Source organism: Zingiber officinale, chromosome 5B (genome assembly GCF_018446385.1).
Source record: "Zingiber officinale cultivar Zhangliang chromosome 5B, Zo_v1.1, whole genome shotgun sequence".
In the NCBI taxonomy this organism is placed as follows: domain Eukaryota; kingdom Viridiplantae; phylum Streptophyta; class Magnoliopsida; order Zingiberales; family Zingiberaceae; genus Zingiber; species Zingiber officinale.
Genome location: NC_055995.1, coordinates 37,137,952 through 37,150,097, shown reverse-complemented (window position 1 = coordinate 37,150,097; position 12,146 = coordinate 37,137,952). Strand labels below are relative to the sequence as shown.

Below are 12,146 nucleotides of genomic sequence, written 5' to 3'. Positions count from 1 at the left end.
ATTTCAGTTGGTCCGGATAGTCAATTATAACGTCCAAATGCCCATACATGGGTGCATTGGGATGTCACACTCATTGAAACTAAAGCATAGCTTTTTGATACCTGCAAATGGAAGAATGAAAACAAAGGAGAACATGACAAGCCACGAAGACGCTAGATATTCTAACAGCTATTGGTAAAACTATGAGGGGGAAATATAACTAACCTGACTAGAAACTATTATGACTGCACGAGCATTTTCATTCTTTGAGAAAATGGACTTGTCACCACCAGAAACAACTGAGAGGCTCTTCACTGAAATGATGTTGAATGCCAATAGCAAAAAATGTAGGAGCCTGCAAGGGTATTGAAATTATAAAAAGTTACAGGCGAATTCTATCAATCAAATGACTTCACTTTAATATGAATAATGTAGACTTACATAACTCTCATGTAAATATCTATAGCAATTATCCTAATTCATATATTCACAAATTTGGAAAGAGGAGATTGTAGTTTCTGTTCTGCTGAGTTCTTTCGTAGTGATACAGAAAATGAGAGACTAATTTGAGACAATGGATTGACTAACTTGTCAAGCTCTTATGCAACATGATAGAACTTATGGTTGAAGGAAGCAGAAAGAAGAATTTAAACCATGTTTTCTCTCCTACCTGGAAGGCTGGAAAATTGCAATCTAACATATTAGGTCAATATAGCAATGTAATCATTTAAGATAGCTTAACTAAGATAAGGTGCCTTCAGTGCTCATCAAATTTTACTAAACAGTCTCAGCAAACCTTGTAGCATTGAATAATCAACTGATTGATACCTGGTTTTCTTTACATTTTCTTGCCTTTATTTACAGCTGGCAGTAAAACAAGGTAGCAATCCTCTCATTTATTCCTTTCCAATAAAAAGTTTTAATGCAATCCTCCAAATTACCTAGAACAATGTAAGCGGCCTTTTTAAACAGTCCAAACTCAACATAGAATTGTTGTGAGAAATCTTGAAATCTACACAGAATGGGATCTAAACTATACTTATTAAAATAACAACAACAACCAAACCTTATCCCATTAAGTGAGGTCGGCTATATGAATCCTTCTACGTCATAGGGTTCTATCCCCTACTATATCATCATTTATATTTAAATAAATTTTATCTTATTTTATTATTGCTAACTAATTTTTTTGTCTTTCTCTACTTGTTTGATATGTACATTTATTATAGTTTCATATCATCTAACTAGAGCATTTATTGGTCGTCTACATACATGTCTGTCTCGCAACATCCTCATCTTTACAATTCTCATCTTCTGCTCATGTGCTCAAATCATAGCGCCACATTCAACTCCATATAATATAGCATATCTAACCACCGTTTTATAAAACTTTCCTTTAAATCTAAACCATACTCATTTTGAAATAGAAATTGTTTAAGGGGTAACTTAAAATTCGGTGAACCTCACAACCCTCATTGTCATTGAGAATTTTCCCTATTGATGGTATTGAATCTTATATTAGAGGCCATTACAGCAAGTGTCATCAATGCAAGGCCTCCACCAAAACAAATTGGAATCTGGAAGGTCCCTTGACATCCAATAACATTGAGAAAAGAAAATTGAGGAACTGGAGCTTTGGGTTCAAGTAAAACCACAAAACAAACAGATACATAACTACTATGTAATAAGTTGATAAACATACGTTGCCATGCCCACTGCAGTAGCAAACACTGCAGGCTTAACTGTCAAAAGCAGAGGTCTGGACCTGCTCACTTGCATCCATGGCACCTGGAGGCCAAAAAAGACCAAATAAACATACAAAAACAAAAAAACACAGTACAACCTAATATGGTAAGAATCCAACAGCCGGGGTTCCCAACAAAATAATTCCTTCTCTTCCACATTTCCTACAAAATTAATTTGTGTTACATTCCATGCCTAATTAAAGATTAAGTAGGATATGGACTATGAAAGTGCTGATTCAGTGGTTGTGGATCAGATTTTAGAGTTAATTTGGGGTTATACAGGTTAATTGAGAGTGGGAACAGGGGTGGAATGATAGGCTATCTAAGTGCTGATTGAGTGGCATTGGATAAGACTTTAGGGTCAATTTGGGTTTAAACAGATTGACTGAGAGTGAGATCAAGTGTGGAATGATTTAATTTCACCATGGAGCTCAAATAAGACTTAAGTCAGACCCCTTAAGGCTGAATTGAACGTGACCAGGTTCCGGATGATGTCAAATGACTAGGTTTAATTGGGGTAAGGGTTTTGCATTTTTAAAAACCCCTCTACCGCTTGCCTTTTCTCGAAATTGCAAGAGGCCTGCACGCTTGTCTCCTTTGCATGGCATGACACAGACCCAACTCATGTCTTGCAATAACGAGGCATGCAAGGAGCTCAAGCGAGAAGGTTGTTAGAATGTATACTAAAAGCCTAGCTGTTTGTATAAACATTTATTTTGAAATAAGAATTACGTTGGTCAAATATCTTCATTTATGGTAAATGTAGTTATTCATTTAATTTATATTGTATATAACATGGTGTGTGGTGTCACACAGAAGATCAGTTCCTTATAAATTATAAATAGTGGCTCATGACCAAAATGGATAGGGGCAAACCATTGGAATGGTCGTAGTGTGATTTAGTATTAGGTTATCTTGACTATAAAATTACACTAGTACACTCTGAGTATATTAAGCAGGACCATTGAGGTTGTTCTTTTTATATTGATTGCATAAAAGAGCAGGACCTCTGTTATTATGGAAGTGCGTACTCTTAATTCCGATATAATGACAAACACATATATTTAGTATTTATTTCTTTAATTTATCAATGGGTGAGATTTAGTTCATTAAATCAATAGGCCCGATAAGTTGGGAAATAATATTATTTATATGGTGTGGTGTTGATTATAGAAGGAAGCGTATTCTAGTTATCTGGGTTGATAATGTCCTTGAGGAGCTCGTAAGGATTGTCATGTAAACACTGCGGTGGACTTAGTCGGCGTGACAATAAAGTTGAGTGATACTACTCTTGGAGCTAGATGTTAATTAAGTGAGTGTCATAACTCATTTAATTAATGGACATTCGATATCTTAAATACTGGGAGATTAACGCATTCATGATAAGAAGGAACCCATATATAATTTGGGATTGGTGCGGTAGTTGATAGTAACTCTTTAGTGGTATGAGTTATTATTGATGAACTTGAGTTGGGCGTTCGAGGCGAACACGGGCTCGAGCTCGTCGGGAGACCAATCAATTCCTCCTCTGGGTTCCTATTGTAGCCTCTTATATAAAGCCTTATATCCACAAGCCCAACTTTTAAGCTAGCTAGGGTCAGCCAAGCCAAGCTTGGAGCCAGCGTAGGGTCGGCCAAGCCTTGGTGCCCAAGCAAGGGCCGACCACACGTAAATTAGAAAGGAAGTTTTATTTTTGTTAAATCTTTCCTTTATAGAGATCCGTAAAAGGATTTAAAGAATGATTTTAATTATAAAACTTTCCTTTTTAGATCGATCAAATAAAGGAGTTTTATCTTGTTAAAATCTTTCCTTTTATAGAGATCCGTAAAAGGATTTAAAGAAAGATTTTAATTATTGAAATCTCTCCTTATAGATATCCACAAAGGATTTAAAGAGATATTTTAATTTTATAAAACATTCCTTTTATAGCTATCCACAAAAGGTTTTAAAGAGATTTTAACTTTTGTTTAAAATCTTTCCTTGTTTGATGAAAAGGGTAGTAATGACCGGATAAAAAAAAGCAAGTTTTAATTTTGTTTTAAAACTTTCCTTTTTTATTGGATTATAAGAAGAGGTGGTGCCTTATGGTTTAACACGTCTTATTTCCTCTTCCTTTCCTTGGTGGTGATACTCTTTTTTCTTCTTCTTCTTTTACACGCAAGCTTGTTGGAGTTCGGATACAGGTGAAGAAGAAGAGAAAGGAGGTTCTCTAGTTGTGATATCCCTTTGGTGGCGGCTTGGAAGGAAGAAGAAGGTTTGGGTGGATTTCATCTTGGTCGCCCAGCGGCGTCGAGAGGAGGAGAGGAATACGATGAAGATCGAGAGGTTATTAAATCTTGAGAAAGGTATAACTAATTATTAGTTTCATGCCCATGGTTCGTATTCTTTGAATGGATCTGAAATCTAACACGATAGGCTATCGATTTTAGGCTATCGGTTTTGTGTTATCGATTTCATGTTTCGATCTTGTGGTTCTATTGAGGTCTCTTTAATTAAACCGAGGGTTACTGTAAGAAGTTTAAATATTGAATTTCTTTGAAAGGCTTTGTCTAGGAAGTGGTGGATGATCCCATACCCAAGAAGGCCTAGTGCCTCGCCATGTTTAACCTGGAAGTTAATCTTTGAAATAAATGTCTAATCATCTTCTGTAATATGGTTTAACTTCTGAAGAACACATCGGTTGAACTTGGAGTAAAAATGTTAAGTTTCGTTTCCAATCCAAGTTTAACTTCTGAAGAGCAACTTGGATTAATAATGTTAAGCATCATTTGCAATCCAAGTTTGACTTCAGTAGAGCACATGAGTAGTTAGGAAAAGTTCTGTGCTTGTACAAAATTTTTATACAAGGAAACATAACGGAATCCAGGTGTAGCAACCAACAAAGGTAGCAATCCCCTCTAGCATAGATTCCTCCCCTTCACCTTTCTCTACCAATTGTGCAAACCTTTTTCCTATGTGAGAGATCAACCCAATCTTCAACTGAAATAATACCACTATAGTTAAAGAATTAAAACTCTAGCATGCATTATACTTTAAACCTTGTTATCTAACAAGCAAAAAAAGAAATATGTCCTATAATGGACAAAACTATAAGAACATCACTTCAGCCCAATAGCATATAGTTGTTAGAGATGACAATATGACTGAAATGATCATCTGACCGCTAAATCAATTCAAAACGTCCACATACTAGGTTATGGCTCCTTCATCAGTAGAAACACCATGAGAAGATCAATCTCAAAAGCTTACAGTGAATGAATTGGTAGGTACAAGGAGACAGAATGCTTTAGGCATAGAGGAAATTAAAGTATGGGATTATTGCTACTCGAATATGCCAATAAAAGCTATAGCTAAAATTTTAAGTTCATTTGAATGCACTTTAGTCCATCTTGGTGAAATCCTCAAGTTTTTTTTTTTTTTGAAATGATTTGAAAGAAATATCTCAATTCATTCTACTAGGAAGAAGATATTCTGAATTATTTTATTTGGAAGAAGAGATTATGATAATTCCACTTAAGAGATAACTAGCACTAAAGAGTATTCCACACCTAATATTTTTATTGCATGGATCCATATCAATCAATCAGCTAAAATGGACCGCATTTTAGGAATACCTTATTTCGATCAAGACACAGTCAGTGTTGTTAGAGGCGCGAGGTACACTGAGGCACAAAGGAGGCTCCCTAGAGCCCGAGGCGCGCCTCTTAAACATGAGGTTGATTACTATGTCAAATATGATAACTATTAATATTCCACACACACAAATTTCAAACCACTAGCCATGAGATACATAATATGACAAGCAAAACAACACCATGATAAAATTATTATGCAAGAACACATACCAGTAAGAAAAATGAAAAACAGGACAAAAAAAATAGAAAAACAGGACCAAAAAAATTTAAAAAGAAATGGGCAGCCGCAAGAAGAACACCTACCACTACCAGCAACAGAAGAAGAAGAAGAAGAAGAAGAAGAAGAAGAAAAAGAGAAAAATTGAAAATGAAGAAGAAAAGAAGATAACAGAAGAAAAAGAAGAACAGAAGAACAAAAAAAAAGTTTAAAACACATACCAGTTGATGGGTATGGCGGCGCAACTTAGGCAACGACGGCGGCAGCCGAAAATGCTCTAGGGAGGCTAGGGTTTGGGTGGGTACCTCTCTTTCTTGCGTTCGTTTTCTTCTTCCCTTTTATCTTTTTCCTCCATGCCCTAATTCCAAACCAAATGAAACACTTTGCCCAAAAAATAAGTTTAAAACGTGAAGAATCCAAAAGTTCAAGAGGCACGCCTCGTTCACACCCTAGATGAGGTGCAAAGGCGCCTCACGCCTTGTGCGCCTCGCGCCTAGGGCGCGCCTCAGTCGTGCCTTTAACAACTCATGACACAGTGTCTACCAAGTTGTGCCCTTGTTTTTAATATCACTCTTAGCCTTCATATTTTACGATTACCCAATTTGTATGAGATCGATGTTGTTTGTTTATTCCTTTTGAAAGTCTATATGTTTTGCTATTTTTCTTACTTTCTATTTTTACCATAGCGATAGGTATCGGTCCCGGATAAAGGAGTGTCGTGCCAATATCAATTTGAATATTTTCATAAATATAATATATTGATTATATCATCAATGCTAGTCCTAAACTCGGATAAAAAAGATTGATGATCACATCCGCCAACATAAAACACATGTGAATGTTAATGTTAAGTTGTTCTCTAAAAGGAATGCATTGTAAGGTCCAATTATAACGTCTTAGTGAGGACTGCTACATCTCCATAAGAACTTGGTTATGGTGTTAAATTACAAGAGTTCTCACATCCCTGGTCTGATATAATAGGAAAACTAATAATCTTAGATTTAGAATATAGAATAGAGCAACTCTCACTGGTAAATCAATGAAGGTAGTAGATATGATGATTAAGAGAAGAATTAGTATTTTGTGTACGAAAGCAAAATGGGCGGTGAGAAAAGATGATAGAGAACTCGGGTTTTAAGTTATGATACATGGAAAGAATAAGCGAAATGGAGTAGGTATTATCGTAGATAGTTTGTTAAAGAATGAAGTTATAGGAGTAGTTAGAAAGGGATAGAATTATATCCCTTAAGATAATAGTGGCGAAAGAACTATGAGCATAATTAGCATATATGCACCGGGTAGGATTAGATGAAGAAGCCGAATCGAAGTTTGGGAGAGACTGGATGAAATATTACAAAATGTACCGCTTAAATGAAATGATTTTAATAGGTGATCTAAATGGGCGTGTAGGAGTGAAAATGAGGAATATGAGAGAATACGTGGGTTATAGGTTTGGAGCGAGGAATGAGGAAGGAAAACTATATTAGATTTTGCGATGGCATATGACCTTATATTAGCTAATACGTTTTTAAGAAAATAGAAGAACACTCACGTTCAAAAGTGGAATAATAAATCGCAAATTGACTTTCATGGTTGGAAAAAAGAAGAAGGATAGAAAGATTTGTAAAGATTGCAAGGTCATTTTTGTAGAAAATTTAACTACCTAATATAGGTTAGTAGTACTAGATATACGCCTCAAGTATAATATTAATAGAAGGATAATATGCAAGACTCCTAGAATTAAATGGTGAAACTTAAAGGATGAAAAGCAAAACATATTTAAGGATATGGTAGGATTACAAGTATTAGGAGAAATATATGGTGATTCAAATATGACATGGAATAAGATGATATCAAAGTTGAAAATAGTAGTCAAGAGTATACTTAGTGAGTTAAAAGGACATGCACTACCAAGTAAAAAATTCTGATGGTGGAATAAAAAGTATAGGAGAAAGTGAAGGAAAAAAGAATAGTTTATAAAGAATTATATATTTTAATAACGAGGAAAACTTTAAAAAATATATAGTGGCTAAGAAAAAGATTAAGAAAACAGCGAATAAAATTAAGAATGAAACTTTTGAACACTTATATTAAAAATTAGATTAAAAAAAAAAGAAAAGCGACATTGACAGAATAGCTAGAGAGAGAGAGAGAGAGAAAGACAAGAGATCTTATCTAAACAGAATGTTTTAAAGATAAATACAATAGAGTACAAGTAAATGATGAGAAATAAAGCGGTGGAAGAGGTATTCATTGACTTTTTAATTAAAGTTTGGGTGACCAACTTAGGTAATTTAAGTGGGTGAGCATAGAAATTTTAATTTTTATCGTAGAATTCAAACTTCAGAAGTAAAACAAACTTTAAATGAGATGCACAATGGAAAATCGAACTAGATGATATTCCGATAGAGGTATGAAAGTGCTCAGGGAAACAAGGTATTGAATGGCTTACAAAATTATTTAATATGATATTGAAAATGAAAAAATTGACTGATCACTGGAGGATAAGTACTCTAGTTCTCTTATATAAGAACAAGGGAGACGTACAAAATTGTACAAACTATAGGGGTATTAAACTAATGAGTCATACTATGAAACTTTGGGAAAAAGTAATAGAAAAGAGATTAAGGAAGAAGACCATAGTGACAGAAAATCAATCAGGGTTCATGCCTGGAAGGTCGACAATAGAAGCTATACATCTTCTTAGACAATTAATTGAAAAATATCGGAAGCAAAAAAGAAGATCTACACATGGTATTCATTGATTTAGAAAAAACTTATGATAAAGTTCCAAGAGAAATTATATGGAGAATTTTAGAAAAGAGAGATGTTAGCGTAACATACATTGAACTAATTAAGGATATGTATGAAGATGTAATGACCAGAGTAAAGACTTCAGGTAGAGTAACTGAAGCATTTCCAATAAAGATAAGGTTACATCAAGGATCGGCTCTAAGTTCCTATTTTTTTACATTAATTATGGACGAACTCACTGCGCACCTTCAAGGCACAGTACCGTTGTACATGTTGTTTGCAGATGATATTATTTTGGTAGATGAAACATGTGAAGAAGTAAATGTTAAACTAGAATCTTGGAGGGAAGCACTAGAAGGAAAAGGTTTTAAGCTTAGTGGATTAAAGATAGAATATATGGAATTTAAGTTTACCAATATTAGAAGTAATGAAATAATTGTTAAGATAGGAGAGGACGAGTTGCCCAGAACCGAGAGATTTAAATATTTAAGATCATTTTTGCAAAACGATGGAGGGATTGAGAGGAGGATGAGTGAAATAGAGAGGAGCGTCGAGTATTTTATGTGACTGTAAGGTACTTCTTAAACTTAAAGGTAAGTTCTATAAAACCGCAGTTAGACCTGCTATGTTATATGGAGCTGAATGTTGGGCTATGACTCGAGCACATGAGCAGAAGATGAGAATTGCAGAGATGAGGATGTTAAGGTGGATGTGTAGATATACGAGGATGGACAAAATAAAAAATGAGAGCATTAGAAAGAAAGTCGGAGTTGCAGCTATTGAGGAAAAACTCCGAGAAACACATTTAAGATGGTACAGACATGTATTTAGACGACCAATAAATACTCCAGTTAGACGATGTGAAAATAAACATGCATAGCAAATGAGGAAGACGAAGACTAAAAAAGACTTGGTTAGCAACAATAAAACAAGATAAAATTTATTTAAATATAGATGATGATATAATATGATATAGAGCTCAATGGCGTAAAAGAATTCATACAGCCGACCTAGTGGGAAAAGGCTTGGATGTCGTTGTTGTTATTGTTGTACTTTGTTCTTTTAAATATTATGGAAGTTTTCGCTCTAAGCAAGTTGTAATTTTCTTTCTGTAATTATTGCAAGAAGAGAATTAATTATCCCAAAACTTGTTTAATTGTAATTTTCACTCTTACTATTGCTCGTTTATCGTTGATCTCAACTATACTCACGATTTTTCATCCCTAAATTTTTTAGTACAAGGGTAGGGGTCGGCGTAAACACACCTTTTCCTAGCTCCACGCCAACTTTGCCAAATCTATAGCTACTTCTAACTTCCCTATTGTAGCATCAGGCAACAGGAATTTATAATTAATTTTGATTGACTCGAATGAGTTGATTACCCAATCGACTCAGTCATGTACAGAAACATTATATTTTTGTCTATTGGCTAATCAGCTTAAAGTCAACAAAGCTCACCAGTCGACTAAAGTCACAACTACGATCATCTTAATGATCGATATTCATCTAACTTGAGATCTTCTATTTCCCAAGGATATAAGTCTCGCAACTCTCATAGTTCACACACAAGCTCAAGCTCGTCTTCTGTAATTTGCCTTCGCCACCAGGGACATCTCCTGCTTGGCCCTTAAGTCCTCAAAATGCACTAAGAACATGGCTCACTCCACATGTCATCTTTCACTCTTCCCCTACATAGTTCGTCTTCTTTCAATTATCATAAATACTGGTCCGTCAAATGTCTCATACCATCCTTCTTCGATCCCCACCAAGCCAAACAACTTGGTCACAAGAAATCATGTTCCACGAGCTACTTCCACACCACCTCAATTCTTCTCATCCTACAATCCCACAAATGCTGAATGCAACCTCCTCTAAACTCCACCCTACCTCGAGCCATTAAACGTGTTACTTTGATCACACAAAGTCATCATCCACACTTGACCACGTCAAATCACAAGCTCCATGTATGTCTTTCCAGGTTCCTACACCACTTAAAACATATCAAATACAAATTTAAGACCTAACTTGAACTCTTAGCATAAACATCAAAATCTAGAGCACTACATTAATAATTTTACTTTTGATATTTGACAATATATTTAAGTTAAGAAAACCAACAAAAGAAATGGAACCTAAAGGAGGCTCCCTCTACACCTAAGCTCCCTCTAAATCTAGAAATTTTCTAAATTTTCACTAGAGGAGAAATAAGATTTCTAACTTAATTTTTTTTTCCTCTCCCCCATTAATGCACTCAAAAAGATACACCAACAATCTTTCATCTAATGGTTCAATGCATTTAAATGATCTTTAATTTGTATTCAAAGTCCTCTAATGAATTCTAACATGAATATCTACATTATGATGATCAATCACATGTTGAATGTTCTAATTCTAAACATTCTATACTCTTCCAGACGGCATACTATCTACTAAATACCAATTGATTATAACTGAAACAGTCTAACTCTACACCCAAATAGTCGTACAAATTTCTAAAATTCCCCTACAATTCCATGAACTTCTAAAAATTCTTAACTTTTATGAAGGGGTTTATTTCATCAATTATATCTAGTTGGGAAGATTTTCTACAAAAAAAAAATATCATATTTTCCAAGCTAGATACATTTCCCAAAATTAGTTATAAAGACTAGTTCCTTAACCTCAAAGTTGTAATTTTGACCTTATACAAGTGCATTTGTCAAACACAAACTGAAATACCCCTAAGCATATCAAATACAAATTGAATTTATTTCATGCAACTTAAACACAAAATATCCTTTGCATGAAACATCCCAATGTTTATGGTTACTGTCTTGAATATGTGTAGTAAGTTCGTCCATAATTAGTATAAAAAGATAAGTACTTAAAGTTGATCCTTGATATAACTCGATTTTCATTGGAAATGCTTCAGTTACTCCGCCTGAATTCTTTACTCTGACCGTTACATACTTATAATATCCTTAATTAGTTCAATATATATTACGCTAACACCTTTCTTTTCTAGAATTCTTCATATATGATGATAAAATTTATCCAAGTATAGATGATGATATAGTAGGAGATAGAACTCAATGGCGTAAAAAGATTCATATAGCCGATCTCAGCTAGTGGATAAGGTTTAGTTATTGTTGTATGAAACATCCCAATGTGTCAATTATCTAGAATTGAATTTGCCACTCATTCTCAAACTCATAGACACACCCTAAAACTCTTTCAGTACGCAAGTACAATTTCTTTGGGATACAAAACCTAAGCTTTAATAGCTCGAGCGGTGTCATGTTTTAACCTTTAAGTGGAATGATATTATTTTAGTATCATGCTAATATTTTAATGTAGGGTGTTGATGGCAAATTGGAGGTGAAAGAAGTAAAGAGTTGAAGAAGAAAAAATAACTATATACTTAAGTTCAAGATCAAACTTTGTGTTCCATCTAGAATAATATAGTTTTGATATTATCTTTTGTAGACATACAACAACAATAACCAAGTCTTATCCCACTAGGTGGAGACGGTTATATGGATCGTTCTACATCATTGGGCTCTATCCCCTACTATATCATCTATACTTAAATAAATTTTATCTTATTTTATTGTTGCTAACCAAGGCTTTTTTGATCTTCCTCGTTTAATGTATATATTTGTCATAGTTTCATATAGCCTAACCGAAGTATTTATTGGCCATCTAAATATATATCTATATCATCTCCAACATGTCTCTTGAGTTTTTCCTCAATAAATGTAACTCCGACTTTCTCTTTAATGTTCTCATTTTTTATTATGTCCATCCTTGTATATCCACATATCCACCTTAACATCT

General features: G+C 34.4%; 1 protein-coding gene across 4 annotated transcripts in view; it reads right to left on the bottom strand.

Annotated features, from left to right (window-relative positions):
- Positions 1-2: 2 nt before the first annotated feature.
- LOC121984357 (probable sodium/metabolite cotransporter BASS4, chloroplastic) overlaps positions 3-12,146 on the bottom strand; it is a 63,426-nt gene continuing 51,282 nt past the window's right edge. Inside the window, exons 11-13 of one of the 4 annotated variants that reach the window (XM_042537248.1) lie at positions 1,682-1,767; positions 205-334; positions 3-101 (exon numbers count right to left, since the gene is read on the bottom strand). In XM_042537248.1, coding sequence (XP_042393182.1) covers positions 21-101; positions 205-334; positions 1,682-1,767 — 297 coding nt within the window. In that variant the 3' untranslated portion in view covers positions 3-20. Of the gene's footprint in view, positions 102-204; positions 335-1,681; positions 1,768-5,797; positions 5,935-12,146 lie in introns of those variants that run through there. The other 3 variants (XR_006112861.1, XR_006112862.1, XR_006112863.1) reach the window with 3 other exon arrangements.